The 27,471-nt window shown below is 40.9% G+C and overlaps 2 protein-coding genes across 6 annotated transcripts in view; one reads left to right on the top strand and one right to left on the bottom strand.

Moving 5' to 3' along the window:
- Positions 1-14,328, bottom strand: part of ddah1 (dimethylarginine dimethylaminohydrolase 1) — a 110,642-nt gene extending 96,314 nt beyond the window's left edge. For 2 of the 5 annotated variants that reach the window (XR_005444047.1, XR_005444048.1), the window contains exon 1: positions 6,249-6,823. Coding sequence is in view for 1 of the 5 variants with exons in the window: in XM_038715267.1 (XP_038571195.1) it covers positions 6,249-6,542 (294 nt within the window). In the remaining 4 variants the exon portion in view is untranslated. Of the gene's footprint in view, positions 1-6,248; positions 6,824-11,946; positions 12,276-14,243 lie in introns of those variants that run through there. The other 3 variants (XM_038715273.1, XM_038715268.1, XM_038715267.1) reach the window with 3 other exon arrangements.
- Positions 13,368-16,137, top strand: ccn1 (cellular communication network factor 1). The gene is made up of 5 exons (XM_038715266.1): positions 13,368-13,622; positions 13,825-14,065; positions 14,335-14,679; positions 14,802-15,004; positions 15,120-16,137. The coding sequence occupies exons 1-5, from the start codon at positions 13,575-13,577 to the stop codon at positions 15,420-15,422; spliced, it is 1,140 nt and encodes a 379-aa protein (XP_038571194.1). The 5' UTR covers positions 13,368-13,574; the 3' UTR covers positions 15,423-16,137.
- The last annotated feature ends 11,334 nt before the right edge of the window (positions 16,138-27,471 follow it).

Here is a 27,471-nt window from a genome sequence, read left to right as displayed (position 1 = left end):
CACATCATATGAATTTATAAAAATTGATAACCATCTGATGAGGAAAAACAAGTATATGACCCCCTACCAAACAGCAAGTATTCTGGCTCCTACAAGCCAGTTAGTCTTTCTTTAAGACACAGCCCCAATCCCAACTAATTATCTACATCAAATACACCTGCCTCACCTCGTTACCTGTATAAAAGACACCTGTCAACACCCAAACAACCAGCATCCAACATCACCACCATGGGCAAGACCAAAGAGCTTTCTACGGACATCAGGGACAAGATTGTTGATCTGCACAAGGCTGGGATGGGCTACAAGAGAATCGGAAAGCAACTTGGAGAGAAAAGATCAACTGTCGGTGCAGTTATCAGGAAATGGAAGAAGCACCACACCACCGCCAACCTCCCTCGGTCTGGGCCTCCACACAAGATCTCGCCTCGTGGGGTGTCCCTGATCATGCGAACGGTGAGGAATCATCCCAAAACCACAAGGGGGGAACTGATGAATCAACTGAAGGCAGCTGGGACCACAGTTACAAAAGAAACGGTTGGTAACACACTACGCCGTCATGGATTGAAATCCTGCAGCGCACGCAAGGTCCCCCTGCTCAAGAAGAAACATGTACAGGCCCACATGAAGTTCGCCATTCACCACCTGGATGACTCAGAAGAGGCCTGGAAGAAGGTGATGTGGTCAGATGAGACCAAAATAGAACTTTTTGGCCTCAACTCGTCGTGTTTGGAGGGCAAAGAACACAGAGTACAACCCAAAGAACACCATCCCCACCGTCAAGCATGGTGGTGGCAACATCATGCTTTGGGGGTGCTTTTCAGCCAAGGGGACGGGACAACTCCATCGTATTGAGGGGAGGATGGACGGGGCCATGTATCGTGGAATTCTGGACCAACATCTCCTTCCCTCAGTGAGAGAGCTGAAGATGGGTCGAGGATGGGTGTTTCAGCACGACAACGACCCTAAGCACACCGCCAAAGCAACAAAAGAGTGGCTGAAGAAGAAGCACATCAAGGTTCTGGAGTGGCCTAGCCAGTCTCCAGACCTGAATCCAATTGAAAATCTTTGGAGGGAGCTTAAAATTCGAGTTGCCAGGCGACAACCTCGGAACCTGAATGATTTGGAGGCTGTCTGCAGGGAGGAGTGGGCCAACATCCCTGCCGAAATGTGCACAAACCTTGTCACCAACTATAAACACTGTTTGACATCTGTGCTGGTCAATAATGGCTTTTCTACAAAATATTAACATGCTGTTTGTCCAGGGGGTCAAATACTTGTTTTTCCTCATCAGATGGTTATCAATTTTAATAAATTCATATGATGTGATTTTCTGGAATTTTCTTTGGGATTCTGTCTTTCACTGTTAGAATGTACATATGATTAAAATTATAGATCGTTGCATTCTTTGTAAGTGGGCAAACCTGCAAAATCAGCAAGGGGTCAAATACTTATTTCCCCCACTGTAATCCAGAGATGGAAAAACTGATCACAGTGTCAATTCATCCAGGTTAGTGGCTGCAGCTTCAAAAACACTCCAATCAGTACAGTCAAAGCAGACCTTTAAATCCAGCTTTGACTCGTTGGTCCATCTTTTCACACTCTTTACAACAGGTTTAGTAGATTTCAGTTTCTGCCTGTATGTCGGGATAAGATGAACCAGTGAGTCTGTCCTTAAGAGTCCCAGGGCTGCACGGGGGACAGAGCGATAGGCGTCCTTTAATGTTGTGTAGCAGTGGTCCAGTATGTTAGTGTTAATATACTGTCTGTACTACACCGTCATGGTTGAGGTTTGCTCTGTTGAAGTCCCTGAGAACAATGAGCATGGAGTCTGGATGTTTTTTGTCCACGTTAGTTATCTGGTCAGCCAGGTATAATAACACCTCACTAACACAGGCCTGAGGCGGAATGTAAACAGACACCAGAACAAAAGAGTTTATTCTGCAGTGAATAAAAATACAAACCTTAAAATTCGATTGATTGCACAGCCCTATAGGATATATGAAAAGTCGACTTTTCACACAAAGCAAGACTAATGTTTACTATCCGCCTGAAAACTCTACGTCACATTTGAAATTGACTGATGGTGCTATGAAATGCATTCAAAGCTCATAACAATACTAAAGAAGTGTATTCCGGATTGCCTTGACAGAAGATTGTTTATCTAAATTCTGAAAAGGATTGACATTACGGAATTAATTTGGTATCTTAGCTCATCATAAAGTGGCTAAGGCATACAATTACAGCAGCATTACTTGTGCTATTTTTCATTATTCCTAAATGGCTTCACAATAAGTAAGAAAGTAAAGGTCATCATACATATTGCAGCTCCGCATTCAGCTTATCCGGCTAATGTTTAGTATTATGGAATAATTACCTTTGGCTCCTTGTTGGAGTGTTTTTAGATAATACTGTGGTCTGCAGTGAACAATCATGCAGACCATTAAGACAAACCTTAGTAATAAAGCTTTTAAGCCACATCCTAATGGATAAGATTCCTGCAACCGTCAAGACATGTTTTAAAAACATATTCCAATCCACACTGACGTAGGCAGTTGAACAATAATGAACTCTACAACACACACAATCAATTACAAAAAGTGATGGCCTCATCCTTCAAAAGGCAGAGAGGAGAATGATCAAATTGTGTGAACTGATCTCCCCTGCAGTGACTCTATAAAACAATTAAATGAACAAAAGAAAGGGAACTCAAAGCAGACCTGATGGATGAGGCCAATAGACCAAAAAATCAAACCCCCACAGCTTTTAAAAACAGACTACACCGATAAACAAAAACAAGTGATGCCTCCCAACTTAGATAAGAACACCTCTGAATTCCCACATCAATTCTCCTGCTGCATTGCACATCTGCACTCCGCAGTATCTAATCCAAAGATTTTTAGGACTTGTAAACCACCCCCCCCCGAGACAGTTCAAAGGACCAGGGCAAAGTCACCTGACTTTATGTTTGTCTCTACAAAATCAAGATTAGAGAATCACTTGCCCCTACAGTACATCGATGTCTTCAAGACTCCAGATCAACCTATGAAAAATAACAAGCAGTGACAAGCCTTTTCTTCTAACTGGAACTGAAACTGACTGAATGTTGCCTCATACGTCTTGGCAGTAAGTTGGCAGCAACAACTGGGAGACTGAGGGCTGAGAATATGTGAATCAAGGCAGAGAAAATAGACAGGGTGCTGGGCAAATCATGCATTAGAAATGAGAAGTCACTCATTAATACATTTCCTGAGAGGTCACTATTGACTTAAGTTTATTACTGAACTAGTCACATAGAATGAACACTTAGGTGTAAGTTATACTTCTGCGTCGAATCGACGGCGTAGGTGACAGCGTAGGCTACGGTGCTACACAGAGGCTACGCCGTCTCCTGACATGCATCTCCTCAAAAATGTAACTACACGTTGAGTCGACGCAGACCGTAAGCACTGTGATTGGTCGGCTGGGTAGCCTCGCAATGCTTCCGAGCCGACTGGAAGTACCCCGCGCTTTGAAGTAACTTTTACTAGCGGCCAAAACTGCAACTGTAACACACTGAATCAATATATTTGACCATCGCAACCCCAGCGAAATGACTCGAATGTGATCCATTTGGTCTGTAACATTTGAAAAGGCTACATCAGCCGCACGTATACAATTTTATCCCCATTTACGTTAGCAGAGTGCTAAACCGGAAGTTAGCCTGCTCGGCCGGCAAAAGTCAACACAGTGGACGCTGTAGCGCTACTGCCGACTAGCGTTTGGGGGTGTAATTGCAGAATGACGGACACACCTACGCACAAGTATAAATGCATGGCTACCTGCATAGCCTACGGCGGAGGTACGCAAGTAGACCCTACGTAGGAGTATAAATGGGCCTTTAGTTAGGCAGTGGAGCCTAATCTGCATGCAAGGCTGTTGAAACGTCAGAGGTAAATATGTGATCAGAAACAACTCTCACCACTCAATGGGATATGGTAATTATTTCAATACAGCATGTTTAAAGACTTATAGGCAGAGCATTCAAACATGATGGTATAAATGAAACAGACCAAGCAAACACAGGTAGGAAAAGCCCTCACCATGACCCAAAGTGATCGATCACACAATTGCAGACTTCCACCTCCATGAGCAAAAGGGTTTATTCTCAAGAGGGCTGATAAAAAGACAATGTTCAACAGCTGTTTCCCATTTTCCAGTATTTTTCAGGTCAATAAAGATTAACCTAATAATTACTGTACCATCTGTTCATGGGTTACTAATGAAGGAACACTTACAAAACTTACAATAACAATAGAAAATTACAAGCATTACAATTATTTTATGATATGTTACATGCCAGGGAGGTTCAAGCAAGCAATTTGACTGGAGACATGCATGACTGATAGCTGCACCTTATCTGTTTCCATGACAGCAGTAATAAACAGTAGGCAGAATGAGAGTTTGCAGAACCGTTTTCAGACAGTCTGTATTCGTTTAACACCCATTATGGCTGGGTACTTTGGTGATGCTGCTGTGTTTAGATACATCTTGTACCTTTTGCATAACCAGCAACATCATCTCAGATTTATAACTAGACTAACTATAATTCTAAATTATAATGTGCTTATGATGCATTATACTGCATTCGATATGTGTTATGAGCAACACATTGAATTTGGTAACGGACATTATTCTTTGGTTATATACAAAAAACAAGTTAAAAACAGTTATTGGTTGAGAAACATGGCTCTGAGTATTGATGACCATTACTAACAGTGAAATGACCAAATAACTTTAACTGTGGATCAAAGGTTTTTAGGCTCAGTTTTATGTGAAAACGTAACATAGCGTAACATTGATTCCCAATAGAAATGATTAACAATATATCCAATTCAGCTGGATCACTTGTAATTCTGCCCGAGACAATAAATTGTCATGCATTCACTGGAATCCATCTGTGATTTTTACAATCCAATCTTTGCAAACATGTAATTTATGCTCTTATACTTCAGACTTTGCCAGTTTTTCATTCATCACAGCTGACATCTCCCATGAGCAGAATATGGGCGGGAAACCAAACCACTGCTATCTCTGTATGAAATATGAACAATTTCACAATTTAAATGTGCGAAAGGGTTTTGGCAGAGTGCTGATGGCATGCGCACATGTGCATACAAATGTAACTTGCACCACGTTCGGCATAAGTGAAATGATGTGGTTGAAGATAGCGGCACCAAGCTTTTCAGTCAATATCCCTGCCGCCTCTGAGGCTAGGGACCATTAGGACCAGTGAGCCAAGTAAAGTGACTCTGATGTGAAATGACAGGGGCATTCACAGAAGCTGTCCTACCGTTTCCCTCATTGTCATTCACACACACAGCCGCACGACATTGCAGCTACCCTCACTAGGCGACTAAGTACTATCATACTGTTGCTTTGTTTTTAAAAATGTATTGATTCATTAGTTCAGCAGAGCAATGAAGCCTCTCAGTTCCTAAAATATGTCAATATTTTCCAGGTCTTGTCATCATCCTAATCAGCCAATTGCTGTGTGAGGTATGAAGACTGTCTCTGATGCTTTGAAGTATCCCATGAATTATACTGACAATCTACATACATAATGAATGACAACTGACAATAAATAGTCCAGAAATGCCTGGAAAGTGCACTGTGTAGACAATATTCTTACATAACTTAGCTTTTTCAAACTGTTGCTTTAATAAGAACATCTATACTGCAACAAGAGCACATATTGTAGGTCTTTCAAATGGGCGTTGCCTCATGTGACTAATCACCATGTCCTTTGTATGCTGTTGCACAATGTGGTTGAATGATGATCATGATAGGGCATGGCTGGTGATATAGGCTACAGCTTTCCAAGACTTAGGCCTCCTGCAAAGTAATCCCTCCTTAAACTCAAGTTTCACACCTTTTTGCATAAGATTTAATGTGCCATCACACAGCTGGAGTGATCATTAACTTTGAGTTAATTATGAACTGACTCAAAGTCTCAAAGCGGGAAATATCTTGCTTTTACAAGAAACACCATTTTGTTTATGTCTAAAAACCTTGCTAATAATCATATAACCACTGCCATGTGGATCCGGCAGCTTAATATTTATCACTGTTGCTTGTTTACCTGCAGACCTATTATGCTAAGTAAGCACAACAAGCAGACGGGGGTGGGGTTCTTCTGCACTCTAACAAAACTTTTTTTATTTTCGGCGTACTGAATCATGCTGTGGAATATAATGATGATACGTCCCTACCTCTCTCCTCCTGCTCTCTGCCCCGGGTCTGGTGATAAGCGCCGTGTCACCACACACCACGGCCGCGTCCTCCACGAACACGCAGTCCGGGAGCGACTCGTCCGCGGGGAGCTCGACCACCTCCAGCCCGAGCCTTGTCCCCAGGACCTCGACGTACGCCTCGTGCTCCCTCTGCGCCTTGGCCAGGTCCACGTCCGACTGGCTGCTCCGGAGCGCTTCTTTGGTCAGGGACGCAGGGATTCCCCGGACGACGGCGTGGGTGTAATGACCAAAACCTGCCATTAAACCAGCCATGTTTAGCTTTCCCTTTACTTGGCACGCTCAAATCTGGAAAAAAAAAGGACTGAAAAACACCCAAACAGACAACTCAGCGAATGAATGAGAGAAACTGCTATCAGTTATCCCGATGCTGCCTGGCTTGCATATGTGTTCCCTGTTAGTTTGTTGGGTTTTTATTCTTTATTTACAGTAGCCTGCACACACAGTGTCAGTCAGCCCTGCTCCTGTCTCCAGGCGAGCGACGGCGCTTCGATGACGCGCACCGACCATCACGTGTAGCGTACGAGACTGTCAGCCTTTAGTGAGGCGTTCAGCCCAGTGACAGTCTGAAACAACATATGGCTCAATCAATTCCATTCTGAACCAGCAAAGCACAGCCTGCAAGCCAAACTCTTTCGTGCATTAAAAGTCTAAGAATATAGAATAGTTCCTCATGTAACACATCCCAGATTATTTCGCAATATTTATAGGAATTACCTGGGGTAATTAGTTGATTTATAGATTAGTCAAATCAACAGAAAATAATCTGTAAATATTTTTATGGATTAATCGTAATTTCTCAAGCAAAAATGCAAAACTCGACCTTGTTCTGCTTCTCAGTTTAAACTATTCACTGTTTTTTTGTCTTATGTGATAGACTAATAAACAGAAAATCCTTGGGTATTGGACTGTTGGTTGGATAAAACAAGCAATTTGGAAACATCATGGTGAGCTTTAGGAAACTGTGGCCAGCATTATTTATATATTTTCTGTTTTAATGATTGTTAAAACGATTAATCAGAGAAATATGAATTGGTACAATCACAGTGATTGTAGGCATTTGTGTTTCTATCCAAGCACTGATGACTGTATTTGGACCATTCCTCCGGTACATTTTGCTGCATAATAGTGAGAAATTATATATGGTGGGTTCTGGAATTATGTCACTTTGACTTAAGATGACTGATATCAAGAACATAAGAAATCATTTGTTAAGAATATGAGACACATGGATGCAGATCATTCCTACATGTTCTGGTCATGTGAAAAGATGAACATTTTAGGAAAATATATGAGGTTATATTTTAGGTTCTATTGTGATGTGATAATAGTAGTAAAAATGAAGCAACTTGTCTCCATGTTGACTTTTACTGGTTCCCTGTAAAAAGGACAGTGAACCACTGCTGGGAACTCCTTGACTTAAACAATGAATGGGCATATATTATTATATATTATATATTTGTAGTGGAAATTTTAGGGGAAATTGATCTTTACTGAAAAAAATACAAGTACAATACAAATACATGTTAATGTATCTGGATCTGCATAAAACTAAGGCCAGAAAGACAGTAGGGTAAGAAATGTATACCTTATTTGATTCCCATGCTTTGTTGATGCTTTTATAAAATTTTGTTTCAACAGTTACAAATAAAAAGCAAGAAAGAAAGAGCACCGGATTTGCAGACATACAAGTATGTAACTGCTTCACTCCTGGCAGACTTTATGAAACAATGTACACAAACTTCAAGGGCAAAGAACATATATCAAGGAGGATCTCTGCTTGTCCTGCAGTGTGAGAAGCCTAGGGTAAGAAGAGCGTCAAAGGAAGAGCTTTGTTAGTAAGTGTGTTTGGGAGGAGGAAGGGAGGTTGTGGGGGCGATATTCCCTATGGTGCCATCTAAGGAAGGCTCTGGACCCGGTGAAGCTGTCTGAATAGATGGAATGTTTCTTCAGACGTCCCAGAAACACATTCTTCCACTGCAGGACCTCAGTTTGTCTATTCTTGTTCCAAATTCACTCAATTATTTCCAACTGCTCTAAACATTGCAGGAGCCCCACATTCCTTTTTCCACTCCAGCCAGGATCACCAACCACTGCCCTCCTCCCAACACTAACACCTGCCCACACCCAGACTTTTTTCCCCAATCATTCCTCATCATGGATGGACGTGGCCAAAGAAAAGACCTCTCTCTTTCTCTTTTCTCTCCGTGCTGAGGAATTTGGGTTACTTTAGATGAAGGAAAGCCCTCATACTTCAGGCACACCTGGCTGGTACATTGTGCAGCTATAAAAGAAATGACTGAAAGCAGACACGATCCTCCAGCTGCGAAAGAAGTAGGCACAGAAAGCAGCACTTCTTATTTGTCTGGTATGATTGGACTCACGATGAGATCCTAGATGTCTAAAGTGACACAGACATGCGTGATTACACAGGTGCACAGACTCTAACTCTAAGCAGTCAGGCACATTTATGAACCCAATTACCACAGAACGTAAAGTGATGAAATGACATGAGATGAAATGATGCAACTGATGTTTCTAGGTGGAACTAATTGTATCTGGAGGCATTTCAACAACAGCTACAATTGGGTCCAAAGATGTTCTTCAGCTAAGAAACTTAGTTTCTCTGCATTCAACAGCAATAGACAAGACATGTTTCAGAGAGACATCACCATGTAGGGATATCAAGTATTGAGAGATGGACTAACACATTATTTTTGGTGTTATCATGGGATTTGTTAATTATAACTAAATATAAAATATTTCCATCCATATCCTTTATTAAGTATTGTATTTATAAAGGAAGTATCTGAAACTGTGCAATCCAAAAAAGCTGATGACAACACCTGATCACTCAATAACTCCTGGAATGCACTGAGTACCACAGATTGATAATATTGCATCAGAGTATTCGAAAGAGAATTTTACCTGATGAAGATATCTTTATTATAACCAATTTAGACAAAAATGGCAAGCGTGTTTCCACACAATCATAGCTGGTGATTACATTTTTGACAAAGAGGAGGTTCCTCTTTTGTAATTTTTTGATAAAGCTGTAGATTACTCTGATTTGTACACTAAGGGATTAATATGTGAATTTTAACTTACCGTATTTTATTAATATTCCCCTCCAGACTGTCAGGTTTGCACCCCAACAGCTGATTAGAGTCTATCTCAAAAATATATCAAGTCTGAAACTAAGAAGAGACTAGATATGCAATCTAGCTTACATAGCAAACAGATCTGCATCAACATAAGATTTGTCAGAGATTTTAGAACCATTCAAAAATGGCCACATGGAGGAATATACACTTTTACTTTTACTAAATTCATCCATTACCACACAGTGAGTGTTTTAAAGATGATGTGTGTAGTCAAGAATGCAAAATAAGGAATATTATTTTCTTGTTTTAGCCAACACACAAGTACATTTGCTTGCACAAGAACTACAAGTTCTAGCTACTAACTTCTTCACTGGCACTGGCATGTTAAATAGAATATCTTAATTAATTGCACCTTTTCCAAGACATTTTGCTGCACAAGCATGCAAAAAACACCTTTACCTTCATTGTGTTAGCCACATCCCAGCTCAGGGATAACTACAATCCTATTGAACAGACGCACAATGAAAGTATATCAAAATATCCTGAACACCACGAGAGACACTAACAGGAGATATGCCATAGCCATGTACTAGATGTATGCACAAGTTCACAGACCGAGATGGACTGCTGGTAGAATATGTCTGACTTCTTTGGAATTGTTTCCAAAGTAAAAATATGCACCCTGCAGCTTTAGGCAGAAACTGCCCCAAAATAATCTTGGAGGAAGAAATTACACAATACCAAATCTGAAGAAACAACAAGGTTATGAAATAGCCATCCTCCCTCAAGGCCTTTTCATTTATGTCAAGATAACAAAGACACAATGGCAGAACACATCGACTGCACCTTTTTACCCCTTTAAAGAATAAGCTAAACTTGCTGACAAAAGATGCATAAACAACTCCTGTGAAATTCATGCAGAGTTGGTCTTCCCACAGCCTTTTTAGATCCATATTCCTTCAGAACTTGACTCAGTAATTTAATCCTTGGCCTCATCTCTGCCCTCATTCACACAAGAACGACCCATAACTCAGCAGACTTCCTGCTGCTCCATGAGCTGACAGAGAAAGGAAGTGTTGCTAGTACACACTGCATACGAGTTATGACATTTATCTTGAATATACTACAATGGAATCTGTTGTTTAAACATGTCGGACTATCCTGTTCTTTTCCATCTGTCACATAGACATAAATGGGGAGGCTGAGGGCTCCTCACCACAGATTTCCTGAGAACCGACAGTGAGGACTGCTGGCTCTTCAACTGTGAGTGCTCCTGGTGAGATCTGACAATGGGTTTCCATTACATTGAGCCGCAGCACACAATCTCTCAAACTCTGGTGAACAGTGAAATCACTTAAGCATCCCAGCTGGATGCTGTGGAGCTACTCAGATAACCGTGCTACAGAGCTGTGAGCATAACCCAGCGATAATTTCTGGGAAGGAGAGAGACCCCATCCTCTGGGGGGCATAAGGAGTGTGCACTTTATGTTGTATGTGTGGGGTGATAGGGCAGCCATAGTGGAAATAATTATGCCAGGGCAATTGCAACACAGAGATGAGTGTGCAGCTTTTGGAATATTACCTGAACTGAATGGATAATTAAGGAATGAAGATTACTGTAATATTATTCTCCGTTGACGTACAATGACAACACTGTTTCCTATCACTGTAACACATGAGCGGATGCACACATGCAGCCATACACATAGACTCACATAAAGTATGCACATACACACTTGAGAGACTTTAGTTCAACATAGCAGAGGACAGTCAAACAAAACATGACATTACAGTATACCATTGCTGCCTGGTAAAAGCCCATGTCTTTCAAACTCTATGGCCACATTTGTCACTCAGGCTTTCTGTTAAAGACATTTTGTCTCCAAGCCCAAACTGAGATGATCATATAATCAGGGTTACTTTGTAAAGGTCCCAGAGTCATAAAGTACATTTTACAACTGTTTTCACAGGCTGAGTTGTTGATGTTGACGTCTGTGACAGGCAAATGGACACACACATAATATAGCATAATACAGCTTGGAAATACGAAATACACACAAGAAACCATTGCACATGTGTGCTCACACAGACACACCCCCTATCCAAATACGCTGAACACACCTCCAGTCCAAATACTCGATACAGGCTGCATGGATCTGTTCACAATGTAATCATATTAATATCATATCTGATGTATGCAGTGTTTAGTGACATTTGTCATTAAAAACAACTATAACTCACAACCCAAGCCCAGACAGCCAGCCTGCAGAGACCTACAGCCAAGATTACTTTAAGTTTCAAAAAGCTTCAGTGTCACATCGGGTACAAAGAGACCCACAAAAAAGAAAAAGAAAAAGAAACACTAACCGGAGTTATTTACTTTTGCTGAATGAACAGAATCTTTTAATAATAAATTTTAGCTTCTATTACTCATGTTCATTTAACTGGAGTGCGATGATGATTCCCGGTTTTGCGGGTAAAAGCTGTTCATTAACTCATCAAAGTCAACTAACGTCCACAGATTAAACTGACAAACAAAATAAGTACAAACTCACCGGAGAAGTTCTCCAGCCGTCTTGTTGGACTGCTGCTGTCTCAGTATATCGTCATGGTAAAACTACACATGATAATATATGGGAGAGAGAAGTGAAATGTCCGCTGCTATAAACACAAATAAACACTCTTCCCTTATGCAAAATGTCCTCTTTGGAATCTGCCAGCCGTTCATGGCAATAATAATGGTTATATGTTGCGTCTTTACGCACTTCGTTTCCATCTGGTGAAAGTTTTCATCAATCGGAATAATTTGAAAACTTCGGTGGAAGTGACTTATTGAGACCCCTTGTGTAAAAAAGTAGAGACAAAGACCAAGTATTTGTCTCCCCCCACCAACACCACAACATCTCTTGTGGAAAATTGGATTACCTAAAACGGGTCCCACTCCCCCACACCCCCATCCCGAAACGTGATGGATAGATTGCGTGAAAAGTCAAATTGCCTCAAGGAATGAATGCAAAGGAATTTCCCTGCATGAAGAACACATTTAACAAGCCTTAAAGCTGTCAGGAATGCTTTGTGGTCTGCTGGCCAAAGAGAGGGAAATATGTTAATAATGTAGGCTACTGCCATACCAAATATGGCAATATTGTTACGTCTGAGCTCTGGTGCGCATCTGGAAACGCTTAGCTCCTCCGAATAAAGGCACTGGAAAGCCAGAAATAGACGCTGTTAAACGTATTTCTGCCCACACCTTTAGACTCATAGAGAAAGACCTACAGCTATTTTAAACGTGGCCACTGCAACATGGTATTAAAGTGTATTTAACAAATTCCTTTTTTCTCGCCTCTATCAGCAAAAGCATTACTGACAAAAAAAAAATACGAGTAGCCTAATAAACCTGGGGGACACAACTGATACTGAAATAAGTTTACAGAAACAGTATAATACTTTTTCTATACTATGGGGCATTTCTTGAGGATATCCCCTGGCATGTTTTTTAAAAATATTTTTAATCACAGCATAACAGAAGCAAGCACTTTCAAAACTTAGAACATGTCACCTGATGCATTAAAACCAAGAAGTTATACAATATCCAATGACCTCTTTTAGTCACGTTTGCATAAAGTGAAAGGAGGTGAAAAATAAAGCACCTAAGCGGCGCAATAAAGAACCTTAACGACACTACTTCTAGAGGAAAAGTCCACTGAACTTGAGTTGATAGATGTGAGAAGCGAGCAGAGGAAGAAAATAAAAGGGGGATAAACAAGAAGGGAAAAATGTGAGACGGAAAAGTGTGTTCATATGGGATCCAGGGGGGAAAAATCCATTTGAGAAAGAAAAAAAGGTTTAGACAGGGTGGAGCTTATGTCTTAGATGGAAAATGCGCCGAGAAACATTCCTGGCATAGTTTGGGAACAGTTCAGCAGGCAGCCCAGGAACGACGTCAGCTTTCCACTACGATATAAAAGTCCGGAGGTGGCTGGACCTCAGCAGACTGCAACCGCTTTACCGAAAGCTTCTTACTCTAAAAGGAGCCTCTAACACTAGAGACTACCAGCAAACAAATCAAAAGACGATTGGGTGAGGGAATACCTAAGGACTCCTCCGAAGAAAGACTATATCTACTTTTAATAAAACTGGGACCAGGATTCCTCTAGAACGCGCAGAAGAAAATTTATCCAAGATGCTGATGCTTACTGTTGTCGTTACCTTCCTTGGAAGCCTCAACTTGGTGAGTTATTTCTCCATTTCAATCTGAAAGAGAAACATTTCAGCAGGAATAATTTTCTTTATTTAGTGTAACGCAAGGAGAAATACACACATGTTGGTTTTAACGGGACGAAATGCTGAGAGATTTACTAGTTTTTGGATACTCTGTGTAGCATGACTTCAAAAGCTTCAGTCTTTGATAGATTTTGTTGTTGGTTGTGCAGGTCTTCTCCTCCTCCTCCTCCTCCTCCTCCTCCTGCCTCTCTGTGTGTGAGTGTCCGCTGGAGATGCCCAAGTGCGCACCCGGAGTGAGCGTTGTCCTGGACGGCTGCGGCTGCTGCAAAGTTTGCGCCAGGCAGCTGAACGAGGACTGCAGCTTGACCGAGCCTTGTGACCACACTAAAGGGCTGGAGTGTAACTTTGGGGCCAGCTTTGCTGCTGCTACTACTCGTGGCATCTGCCGAGGTATGCATACAGACCATCCAGCTTCTGCATGCTTTGGAATTAGTTTGAAGTAGTATTTTTAAATAAGGAGACTTGATTCAGGAGTATAGGACCCTGTGTGATTTCAACACTGTGGAAAACAGATAGAAAGAAACTCCTCAGGCAGCCACTAGAATTTCACAGTTTAGGTGATGCTTACCTGGCAGCTATATGAAGTCTTCAGCAGAGTCTCTGAGCAGCACAGCAAAGAATAACAATCCTTTCCTCTTTTTTTTTTTCTCACGCTGAAGCCAAGTCAGAGGGTAGACCCTGCGAGTACAACAGCAGGATCTACCAGAACGGAGAGAGCTTCCAGCCCAACTGTAAACACCAGTGCACATGTATCGATGGGGCAGTGGGATGTGTCCCGCTGTGCCCACAGGAGCTCTCCCTGCCCAACCTGGGCTGTGCCAACCCCAGACTGGTCAAGGTAGCAGGCCAGTGCTGTGAAGAGTGGGTGTGTAATGATGGCAAGCAGACAGACACCCCAGAGAGGATCTTTGGCAAAGACACGTTGACTGATGAGCTGGAAAGAGACCTCACCAACAAGAACGAGCTCATTACTATTGTCAAGGGAGGACTCAAGTCTCTACCTGGTAAGAAAGACTTTCATCCTGGAAATAATTTGTTTTTTTTCTGAATATAATTACATAGAAGATCTTAAAATATGCAAGTTTCTAAGATGCTAATGTTTCTTATTTATTTTTTTTAATGACAGCATTCAGAGCACAGCCTGAAGTCCACATGTTTGACAGCCAGAAGTGCATCGTCCAAACCACACCCTGGTCCCAGTGCTCCAAGAGCTGTGGAACCGGCATCTCCACTAGAGTCACGAACAACAACAGCGAGTGCAAGTTGGTCAAAGAGACAAGAATCTGTGAAGTGCGACCGTGCACCCAGTCACCTTACTCCAGTCTGAAGGTAAGCTTAAGCCACCATGTTTGAATGTGATGGAAGCATTCATGATATTGAAACTGCATAACTTCTGGGTCTGAGTGCACAACTAATCTCCATCTCCTTCTTTATTCCTCTGCAGAAAGGAAAGAAGTGCAGCAGAACCAAGAAATCCAGCCAGCCAGTGAAGTTCACCTACGCCGGCTGCTCCAGCCTGAAGAAGTACAGGCCCAAATACTGCGGAGCCTGTGTGGACGGCCGCTGCTGCACCCCCCATGACACCAGAACCATCCGCGTCAAGTTCCGCTGTGAGGATGGCGAGACCTTCAACAAGAACATCATGATGATCGAGTCCTGCAAGTGCACGTACAACTGTCCCCATGCCAGCGAAGCCTCCTATCCCTTCTACCGCCTCTTCAATGACATCCACAAGTTCAGAGACTAATTGGTGAAAAACATCCAAACCCCTCAACAAGAGAAAGAGACCATCAGCAGTACTGGCAGCCAGTGGCTGTCCACATGAATGCAGGGGTGTAAATAGACTACCAATCAAATACCAGCTTCTTGTTGTAACTAGATTCCCAAGGAATTGTGGGCTTACATCATGAGGACTTAATGAAGTGCACTGTTTGCTGTGACTACATCAGCATTCTTAATTAAGAACTGCTTCATATTAATGGAGCATCAGAAGTAGCTTCGTTATGGAGCAAGATGTAATTAATATTTGTACATTTATGTTAGTCGCTGATATCAATTCACTGTGTATATTTTGATCCTTTACATCAGACATGACACAGACTGTAGACTTGTGTGTGTATATGTAGATATGCACATGCGCAACTTCAATTAGCATACCATCCTGTATCTTAAGAACAAGACACCGAAATGTAACCTCCGGACTTGTTTAACAAGTGTGTGGTTTCATTCCTTCCTGACGTGGGCATTATTGTTCATGTTTTGTGGCAGCTATTGAACTCCCTTCACGAAAAAGACAAAGCGAAACATGTCAAAGGATGAATGAATGTTGTTATTATTGTTATTAATATTATTTATCAAAAATGTAGCTACTTTATTTGGATATTATGTCATACTGGAATAAATTGTAAAATGATTTAATTTTATATGCTACAAAATAAAACTGATTTATTTATGAAATATGACACTGCTTTCACTGAGTTCAGTCTGTACGGTACAAACAAAGTACAACATTCACATGCTAAAGGCTGTGTGTGTGTGTGTGTGGGGGGGGGGGGGGGGGGGGGGGGGGGGATCTAGAGAAAATCCTCCTGTTATATCATTGTGTAGACCCAACAGATTCTCAGACAGACACTGAACGGGTCAGTCTGTTCTTATATAACACAACCTTGGAGGCGCTCTCTCCTGACTTTCTGTGCTTTGGAATGCCATTCTGCAGCAAGCTAGCTTGCTTTCATTTGATCTGGCTAAGCCATACACTTGACTGATTCTGAGAGGGGGAAAAAAAGATTAAGTCCACGAGTAGCAATGAGTATGGGAGTATGCCAAGAATCTTAAGTGCTGCTCTGAATGGGCTGGGATTAGACACCATGCAAGAAGGACAATGGCTATTATTGTATACAATGGGCTGTATACAAAGAATGCATTCCCTGGGAAGCTTTTTTTTCACACAGCGGACAGCACTACCAAACTGACCTAATTCATTAGCAGTTGCCTTTAAAAGTGAATTAGTTGCATTGGCCTCTGTTGGCTCTTAAACTGCAGGGGTCTGCTAAAGAGTTGTAAACAGCCCTGTGAAGTAGGGAGGGCTTAAGTCTCCCTTCCAGATTTCAGTTTAACATGCATTAAGAAATACTATTATGAGGTAGAAACAGGGGAAGAACAGGAAACAGGGCCATAGAAACTTCAAATTCAGTTTTCCAGCTACTGAAACAGTGTGTTGCAACTGTCTCAAACACCTCATGGCTCCTGCTCTGGTGTTTTCATTACTGATGTTTACCTGGTCCTGTATGTTTTATGACCCCAATGTAATATGAAATGTATAATTAAAGAACACACATCATGAAAAGGACATGCATAATTTTCTTTCTTAGGCACAGAGATGGCAGATGCTTGCACCTGGTACAAAGACCTACAGTACAGTTTGAACTGGGGTAGTGAGAGCAAAGCTCAGGGGCAACGACAAGGAAGGGTTTCTTTTTTGATCCAGGTAGAGGGAGCGGCTCAGGAATGCAGCAGTGGCTCAGAAAGCAGACATCCTGATGGGCGGCAGATGTTGGAAAATATTTCAGAGCAACATGTTCACTTTAGCTAAGAAGACTTTCCAAATATACACAAAAACTCCCAAGTACTGGTGCATCCACAAAAGGTATTTTTTCTTCACAAACAACTATAAAAATGTTTCTATCTGAAGTTACATGGCACTCCTTCACAACTTTTCTGCCTAGCTGCTGGAAGGATGTCTTAATCGAGTGTATTTAATAAGAGGTTGAGCAGGACACATTGCCTTTGATTGAGCTGCATACCGCACAGGATGTGCCCACTGAGGTTTTACAGATTGCTCACATGAAAGGCTTCTGAGGTTTTCCTAATCACAAAGATGTGTGGCTGCCCTTTGCAGCCTGGATATACAGTCCAAACACTTTCAGGGAGCCCTGTTTTTACTCTTTCCCTTTCTGTTGCTTCCTAACGAAGAAAATTTCCATCTCTGCCCTTCAGAGTTCGGTAAGTGCTGTGCAATCAAACTATCATTTGTCTTGTTACCACAATGCAGCTAACTTGGTTATGTAATGGCACCTGTATGTTATGTGAGCAGTCCTTTCGGTCATCCGTAGCATTCCTTTATAATACAGACAAGCACAGTGGCGAGTTTCACAATCTCTCAGCCTGACTCCTTCAGAGAACCAAAAGATCATGCTTGAGATCATGTGAGAAGTAAATCAGTGTCCCAGCCAACACAGAAAACCTGTAAAAACTATCACTCTCACACAGGAAAACAAGGCTCTCACACACATGCGCCCCTGCAATTAAATCACTCAGCGGCTACCTCATTCCCTGAACCCAAAATGTGTTTATATGACAAAGACATTAGCATTAAGGCTTCATCAAGCACTACGTAATCCTGTGCAACCAGAAGCTAACAGGATCGAGACTGGCCATTACAACATGCTGGAAGCTGCTGAGCACTGATGTCAGCTATTTTACGGCCCCTGGTCTATAACTTCAGGTTAATATTCACTGTTATAAGAACCCAGGGGCAAGAAGCAAGGAGGGTTAGAGGGTGGCCACCAAGTACAAATGCAGAGGCAGCCACTTGTTTTAAAAAGCACCATCTGCTGGACAAAACAGGAAAAAGCATTCTGTTTGAAATATTTTACATTCACTCACCTGATAACACCTGCAAATCTTAAATACTCATTGTTATCAAATGTGCAGCTAAAACTGGATTAACATTTGAATTATGCTGCGATGATGTATTTGCATATTACATGTTACATTTCTCAGTGAAACACAGTGATGTAAAAGACAAGTATTTGCCAAATCCTGACAGGGTGTGGGACCCTCCTGTTGCAATCAGCATGAACATACACACCAGTGACCGTGATGCAACTTCTGACACACCCATGAGATCCCCAGCTGCAATTACATAAGAATAACTGATGAGCAGGCTTAGGGGAAAATCAGAGTCAATTCCCTCCCAGGCTGTTGGATTGTTCAGTCTATCCCCAGAGGTCCGCCGGGCTACTGGAGAGATTATTTGCTCAGACAAGCTGAGCATTGATGGGAGAGGCAGCAATGAGTCTCTGGGCGTCTTGAGTCTCAGCCCAATGGAGACAATGTTGGACTGAATAATCTCCAAGGGGGCACAAATCGCCAACAGCTGAGCTAATGTTGGCATATGCTGCTCTCGCTATTGTTTAAAATGGGCAGACCAATGAGATCACATAAGCAGAAGCTGTAATTTTGCATACACTACAGCTCCTTTGTTTTAGCATTTATGTTTGCCTCCAAAAACGGCTAAAAGTGTCATCATGGATATAAATTGTGAAACCTGGATTTCAAGGACTAAATGCAGAGTTGGTATAATATCACTTCCCCTGCGCCTACTGGCTTTGTCCTTCGTAAATGATATATTTACTCTGAATTAAGTTCATTTACAGCAGGCGACTCTTAAAACAAAAACAGTGTGATGCCTGTGACAACTACTTTCCAAAAGAGACAGCTACTGTCTTCTGTGTTCCATGTAAATATGCTCACATTTGGCATTTAAACATTTTGTAAATGTGGGTCACATAAATGCAGAGAAGCTATATTAATTTATTTCACAGATCATTTAAAACTTCACCACAATGATTGATGTCATAAAACACTATTTTCTTGGTTAGCATTTAAAAACGTGAATTGAACTCATAAGCATTGCTTGGCCTGAGGATCAAGACTTTGCTGATATTTCTATGGAACACTAAAGGACAAGAATGATGTATTTTCCTACTCTTTTGTCTCCCCCATGCTGGGTAATTGCAGCCTTTTTTTCCACAATTGTGATGGGATGAGGGCTAGTAAGACCTTAGTCATTTTATCGCCACCCACTTTCCGCTGAACACAAGTTCTGATTTTTTCTGCATCTTTTGATCTTTGGAGCTGACAATGGCTGTGCCATGGAAATGTAGTTAATGAGCGACAACGACTCTAGGCTTTGTGCAGTAAAAAAGTGCCCATCGCAAACTGCAATTAAGTAAACACACAAAGAAATATCTATAAACTTAAGGAAAGAAGCACATACACATGCACTTACCAAATGTGGCCTTACATTAATAGTCTATATGGACTTAGCAGAATAGATGGTAAGGCAAAATGTGATGACATTCAGGATGTTGCATGAGAATACAAAATGGCATGGCATTTTAAATGTTTTTATCTCAGAGTTGTAGAGACATCATGATTATTAATCCCAGGCCAGGTGGGATATATAATCCTGGTCAGCATATTCTAGGACTGCTCTGGGGTTTCTTCCCAATTGGACAAGAACATATTCACAGAGAGGCTTTCCAGAAACATCCTGCTCAACTTTTTTGAGTTCTTTTGTCAATGCGAAGGAGCAGAAGTTTCATTCCAAGCTTCCTCTTAATGTCGCGCTCCACATACTATCCCTGGAGTCATGACTATAAATGACGTTTGAAAGGTAGGTAGATATTAGGCAAGGCAAGTTTATTTGTATAGACCATTTCAACAACAAGGCAATTCAAAGTGCTTTACATAAAAGCAACATAAAAAAAGGCTAACACAAAACAACAATTTAAATTAGTAAAATGCCTGCTTCACAGCCAATGCCGAGCCTTCACCAGTCTGCCTGTTGATCTCACACTACATCTTGCCTTCGTTGACTTTAAAATATTTGAACTACTACACATGGGACGGTATCTTGGACATTTGGAGGTACTAAGTCTCATTCCATCTGCTTCACACTCAGCCAGACATTACTCCAGGACATGCCAGACGCACCAACTTAACTTCAACAGCAACTATAGCCAAAAACAAGATCAAACATGACAGATCAGATGATACGACTTCAAAGTGAATCATCATTGGCCCTCAATCATCCTGCCTAAGGACAGGGCTATTTTGGACAGTCCACGACGGGCATAAATGCACACAAGTCCCCCTGCACAACTATACAGTCCCTAGGTGGTGCCCTCTCCAGGACCCCCACAAACAGACTTAAAGAAGGCTGGATACTTTTAACTGTTGAACTGCAGCGTCTCCTCTGTGGCACACAATTGTCCAGAGGGAACACTGTTGTTCTTTGATGAAAAAGACACCAGTGCTCAGCCAGGGACTCATGAGTATCCCCACGTAAGGACATAGTCCAGCAGCTATCCAGGAGTTTGGTTTAAAAGCTGCTGTTGGAGGGTTTAAAGCACTGAATCTTTAACTCCCTTCATAAAAAGGGAGCTTGGGAACATTGGTTGCATATCATTCATTTTCTCTCTACCACCAACACACCAGAACCCTACACTGACTAGGCCCCCACAAGTACAGGTGCTTTTCTGTGAGGACCCATCCCAAGCCTTATTTCAGGAAATGGACCTGTATTCCCTTATCCGGCACAGTCACTTCCTCCCAGTCACTCCTGTCTGCATACAGCTAGGTCCAAGCAGATTTGATAATGTAGTAGACAGAAAATATGATCCAAAAGTCTCATAAGGCAATGGCAAGTACTTTTGACTTGGCCATGATAGCTTGAGGCTGATAAGAAAAGGACAGCAGAAAATGAGCAGGCTTTGTTGGTTCAGACTGTCAGATTGACACAAGACAGACATAAGGGAACAAGTGAATCACTTCCTGCAAACAACTTTGGGATCAGTCACAGAGGTGATTGCAGTGACAATATTGCTGGTCTGTTTATAAAAGTGATGTTAGTTTATCCTAGTTTCAATCAGCCAAAGGCTCTGCAGCATTCTGCTTAAATTTGTCCTAAATTTTAAGATTTCATAATTTAGTAATAATAATAATCCTTATTTGTAGAGCACTTTTCAAAAACAAGTTACAAAGTGCTTTAACAAGTGTAAAGAATAATACAAAAAAAACAAGATAAGAGCATGAACAATTAATATAAAATTAGTAAAATACAATAAAATAAAAGGGATAAAATAAAGTCAAATAAGATTGGGAAAAGCTCTCCTATAAAAGTATGTTTTAAGAAGGGACTTAAAAGAGTTCACTGACTCAGCCGACCTGATTTCCTCGGGCAGGCTGTTCCAGAGCCTCGGGGCCCTGACAGCAAACGCTCTGTCCCCTTTAGTTTCAGTCGAGACTCTGGAAAGACAGCAGACCTCTGCCCGAGGATCTCAAGGTACGTGCTGGTGTGTATGGGACTAAAAGGTCAGAAATATAACAAGGCGAGAGGACATGAAGAGCTTTAAAAGTGATCAATAGAATTTTAAAGTCAATTCTAAAACATACTGGGAGCCAGTGTAATGAAGCTAAAATAGGAGTGATGTGGTCATATTTCTTTGTTCTGGTTAAAAGCCTGGCAGCTGAGTTCTGGACAGTCTGGAGTTGATCAATAGATTTTTGGGTTAAACAGGTGAAAAAGCTGTTGCAATAATCCAGGCGTGATGAGACGAAGGCGTGTAAAATGGTCTCGGTGTCCTTAAAAGTTAACATAGATCGAATTTTTGCTATATTTCTAAGTTGATAAAAACATGATTGAACAAGCTTTGTGGTGTGCTGCTCGAAATTTAAATTACTATCAAACCAAACACCAAGGTTCTTTGCCACAGGCTTAATGTGATTTACTAGGGAACCAGCAGATGGCAGTATTTGATTTGCCATCTGCTGAGACCCAATGACCAGGATTTCTGTTTTGTCAGAGTTCAGCTGGAGGAAATTATTTGCCATCCATTTTTTAACTTCACAAAGGCAGTCGGTAAGTGAACTCAGCATTCCAGGGTCTGTGGATCTGACGGGCAAGTATATTTGTGTGTCATCAGCATAAATATGAAAAGAAATACCATGTTTATGGATAATATGTCCAAGGGGAAGCAGATACAAGGAAAACAAAATGGGTCCTAAGACCGACCCCTGAGGCACACCATATTTAACTGGACAGAATGAGGAGACATAGTTGTTTACAGACACGCAAAACTTCCTATTTGACAGGTAGGATGAAAACCATTCTAGGGCAGTACCAGAGATCCCCACCCAGTGCCTCAGTCTGTCTAACATGATGTTGTGATCAATGGTGTCAAAAGCAGCGCTAAGGTCCAGGAGTACCAGGACTGAGCACATGCCTTCATCAGCAGACATTAAAAGGTCATTGGCGACTTTAAGCAGGGCAGTCTCAGTGCTGTGGTACTTCCTAAAACCAGACTGAAACTTTTCAAATATAATAATAGTAATACTCATGCATTGTACAAACTACACTAAAGATACATTTAGGCTTTATCTTACGTGACCTGCATGTTAAGAGTATAGATTTATGAGGGAGCACCAAGAGCTAGACTATGAAGAGACAATAGAAAATAACTATGGTATAGTTTTTCGTTTTAGAAAAAACAGATGGCCTCATTTAGTAACACTTCTCTATGCTTGGAACTTTGTGATAAGCGAAAGCGGTTGACCTTCAATTTATAATGTGAAATATGCATGCAAAATTGGAGACTTGGCTGCAGATGTGTTTGATTTTGAACACTGAGAATATTTTCCATGCATTTTGGAGGTTCTGATTGATAAATGATTCATAGTTTGCCATGTGAAAATGGGTGACATCAGAATCTGGAAACATGATTTTTGTGCTTCTGTACATGCCTTTCCTGGTGCAGTTGTGCCAATTTTAATCCGTTTTTGGATAAGGCCACCACAGCAGAGATGTCCTGAAGCTGGTGTCATAAAAACCAGTTCTGCATGAAGCCCTGCCCACCAAATCAAGACAAATTAAGTGAAAACCAACTACAGAAATTTCAAAGGGCAATTTACTGAAATTGGAGGAATTATTTACAATGCCTGTGTTCCCCACAGACTAAAAACAGCTCAAATTTACTTTTAACGTCAAACAGAAACAAAAGCTGAGCTTTTGTGTGGTCACATTGAGTAACTTTATTGAGATAGAAAATTAAGAGAACTGCTAAAATGAAATGGGTGGTAATTCAACACAGGCAAAGCCATGACAAAAGAAAGAACAGATGTGTAAGCACCAGAGGTTCCTACTTTGTACTTTCATCTACTTGTCTATATTACATTAGTTTCTACACAGAGCAAACAATGAATTTGTCTGTTAAAAAGGTACCACATATTTAAGTACTGTATGTTTTTATTCTGTATGGACAGAACAGATTTTTAAACCTATCTGACTGTAAGACAATCAGTAGTCAATATTAGTAAAACGCTCACTACTGTGGGTGGCACGAGAAGGCCCAATACAGCACCATCATAGCCATAGCCTGGCTGACACAGGCATGGCTTACTTAAATGAATAGTTTGACATTTTGGTAATTGTAGACTTTCTTGCTGACAGTTAAAAGAAACAATCAGTAACAGCGTCATAACTGTTCTACCAGTACCTTTACACCTTAAGTATAAAAACAACAATTTGTATGTGTGAGACTACTTCTGGTGGATTTTGGCAGAGGCAGGCAAGTTGGTTCCCTGTTTCAAGTCTTTATACTAAGCTGGGTTAACCTGCTGCTGGCTTGTATTTAACAGAAAGACATGACAGTGGTATCGATCTTTTCATTGAACTGTAGGCTTAAAGTTGAATAAGCATATTTCCCAAAATGTTACACTACTGCATTAAACCTTTGCGTGGTTAAATCTTGTCAGCCCATTTTTTCAAAGATTGTATATTTCAGTATAAGGTGAAACCTGAACATTGACATTAAACTTGCACTTTATGACGAGGAGTAATGAGTTAGGGGTCTCTGAATCCTCCGTTGCAGAAGGATGCACAGTCAGATGTGAGCTCATCGCCTCTGACAGCAAAAGGGTGGAAAATGCGTCACCACGGGCCAAACATGAAAGGTAGCCTGTCCATAGGTCTTAACATCCAAAAGGGGTTAGTAGGTGTTCGAAAAACACGGGCCCCACCAATGACCTATTCTCTCAGTTATTACTGGCACTCTTCCCTCAACTGTTGTTGTAATAAACTAACATTAGGTAAGAATACAGTGTGTAGAGGCCCCGCATGCGTAAGAGCATTTACACAAGGAGACACCCCAGAGGTGTCAGAAAAACGAGCATGTCAACATTAACTTTTATTAGCTGATGGAAAAATGAGACTAATGGTCTTACTGAAGCTTGACAGAATGGAGAACTTTGCTGAACTTCGAAAGGTGACTGCGGCACAGCATGAGGCCGGTTTCCTTTAGTTTTCAACTAAAACAAATAGTCAACAGAGGGACGCATTACCTAATGAGTGTTAAAACACAGCTATGTCCTTTTGAGAGTAATGTGTTAAGATTACTCTCAACTATTTATACTATACTATTTTATTTATATAGCGCCAAATCACAACAAAGGTTATCTCAGAGGGCTTTTCATAAAAGAGCAGGTCTAGACCGTACTCTGATGTTATTTACAGAAGCCTAACAATTCCCACCAAGAGCAACCACTATGCGACAGAGATGAGGAAAAACTTCCTTTTAAGAGGCAGAAACCTTGTGCAGAACCATTTAGTTTAACATTAGAAAATTACAGGTCATCCAGGTTTTAACATCCTGAAGGCACATTTGAAGTTTAGTTAAATGATGAGTTTCATCTGGCTTGATAGATATAATTGAGTATCATCTGCATAGCAATAAAACTTTAAGGAGTGTTTCCTGATAATATTGCCTAAAGGAAGCATATATAAAGTGATGAGGATTGGTCCGAGCAGATCCTTGTGGAACTCCATGACTAACGTTGGCGTACATGGAGGACTCATCGTTAACAGGTACAAACTGAAATCGATCTGATAAATAGGACTTAAACCAGCTTAGAGAGGTTCCTTTAATGCCAATGAAATGTTCCAGTCTCTGTAATAGGATCTGATGGTCAATGGTATCAAATGCAGCACTAAGATCCTTTGTCTGATGCAATTAGGAGGTCATTAGTAATTTTCACCAGTGCTGTCTCTGTGCTATGATGAACTCAAATAAACTATTGCTATGTAGAAAGTCAAACAGCTGTTTGGCAATTTCTTTCTCAAGGATCTTAAAGAGGAATGGAAGGCTAGATACAGGTCTATAGTTTGCTAAAACATCTGGATAAAGGTTGGGCTTTAGAGGTTTAATTACAGCTACTTTTAAGTACTGTGGTACATAGCCTGTTGATAAAGATAGATTGATCATATCTAGTAGAGAAATGCTTACTAAGGGTAAAACTTCTTTAAGCAGCCTAGAAGAGGCAGGTTAATGGTTTAGATGAAGAAATTATTGAAGTTAGTTGGTAAAGACTGAGGGAAGCAAAGCAGTCTAAACATATATCTGGTTTTACAGCTGTTTGTAAGGTTCCTGAGTTTAGAAATATGTCGGCGCCAGTTGAGGGCAGGTCTCGATGAATTTTGATTCTAAAAGTTAGAATTTTATAATTAAAGAAGCTCATGAAGTCGTAATAACTGAGAGCTATGGGAATACATGGCTCAACAGAACTGTGACTGTCAGCCTGGCTACAGTGCTGAAAAGAAACCTGGAGTTGTTTCAATTTTGCTCTATTAATGATGAGTAGTCATCATTTGTATCGTGTTTTTCAAGACAAGTTAAAAAAAGTAATAAAAATACAAAAAGTTAAACACATTAAACCAATATTAAAGGCCATTTGTTCACAAACAAGCTTCATCAGCAGAGTTTGTCCAGTTGGCGTGAAAACAGAAGATCCTTTTTTCTGAACACAAGGATTTATCATCCATGCTGGCTTAAACACTGTGTTTCACGGTGCACTGCACTGTCCATGATCTTTGTAGTCCATTTATTAGGTGTTCTGGAGCTTACAATCATTCATGATCACAGGGTTCATAAAATTCACTTTTAAAGCTCCATCTCCATCTGTTCATAATGATCAAATCATTCAGGAGTCTGATTGAGGAGTCCAGTTAGAGCAAATTTCCTGAAGCGAAGGTCCAGAACATCATAACGACTAACTTCCATTATCATTCAGAGCTATAAAATATAGTTGTATCAACATATGTTTTGAGTCAGCAACTGTCAAATGAAATAATCATGTACATTATATATATATATATATATATATATATATATATATATATACATCAATAGTCAGTTTTCACGATAATACCCACCTTTAATTAAACTAAAATAAAGTGCTTATTTCAGAAAAAAATGAAATAAAAAGTGTAGCTTGAAGTGATGAAGAGCAGTCTCAACCAATTTTATAATAAACACTCAACACATCTTAACAAATGAACTATTATAATACCTCCTCTTCTCTTTCATTCCCTCTTACAGAGCTACCACTTTCCTACATTCACTTGTTCAGTGAGAAACATGGGCTCTAGCTTGTCCTGCCAGCTAGGATTGGAGATCCATGAGATAATCTTGTTTTGAACTGCCCGTGGGAAGAATGTACATGTAAGAATCTGTTCATTCTTGGTTAAAAGCCATGTGAAATTTCTTCTCTTTTGTCTCCTCAATTCGTGTTTTTCCAGAACATCTCCGGTGTATCTCACTCACGGACTTCACTCGCAATGCTTACCAAAATTCACAGATTTGATTGGCTGAGCAGCATCACGAGACGTTTGGAGCACATGCAATAGGTCTGCGAGTTTCCTGTGCACTAAACCCGGACAGTAAATGCTAGAAAAGCTGTGTGGGTTAAAATAAAAAGGCTCCGTCACAGGGTAGTAATTCTCAACAATAAATTGGCTGTAGGTCCGGGTCCGGAGAGGACAGTGGCTGGGTCCGGATCCGGACCGTGGTTTGCCTATAAGTGACCTCTGCTTTAGAGCATCATCATAAAGATAGTCAAACACAGTTTCCAAGGTTAAGAATGATCTTTGAAAGTCAACTGATAAATACATGAGATTA

The sequence above is a fragment of the Micropterus salmoides genome, unplaced genomic scaffold (assembly GCF_014851395.1).
Source record: "Micropterus salmoides isolate LMB-PRFRI ecotype aquatic unplaced genomic scaffold, ASM1485139v1 Ms_hic_scaffold_13, whole genome shotgun sequence".
Taxonomy (NCBI): domain Eukaryota; kingdom Metazoa; phylum Chordata; class Actinopteri; order Centrarchiformes; family Centrarchidae; genus Micropterus; species Micropterus salmoides.
The sequence above is the reverse complement of the archived record's forward strand: the minus strand, read 5'-3'. Positions and strand labels throughout refer to the sequence as shown.

Excerpts from the sequence above, each read along its gene's own strand:
- ccn1 (XM_038715266.1), top strand. The coding sequence starts at position 13,575 with ATGCTGATGCTTACTGTTGTCGTTACCTTCCTTGGAAGCCTCAACTTG. Across the intron at positions 13,623-13,824 it reads TCCTTGGAAGCCTCAACTTG|GTCTTCTCCTCCTCCTCCTC; the intron begins GTGAGTTATTTC and ends TTGGTTGTGCAG. Across the intron at positions 14,680-14,801 it reads AGGACTCAAGTCTCTACCTG|CATTCAGAGCACAGCCTGAA; the intron begins GTAAGAAAGACT and ends TTTTAATGACAG.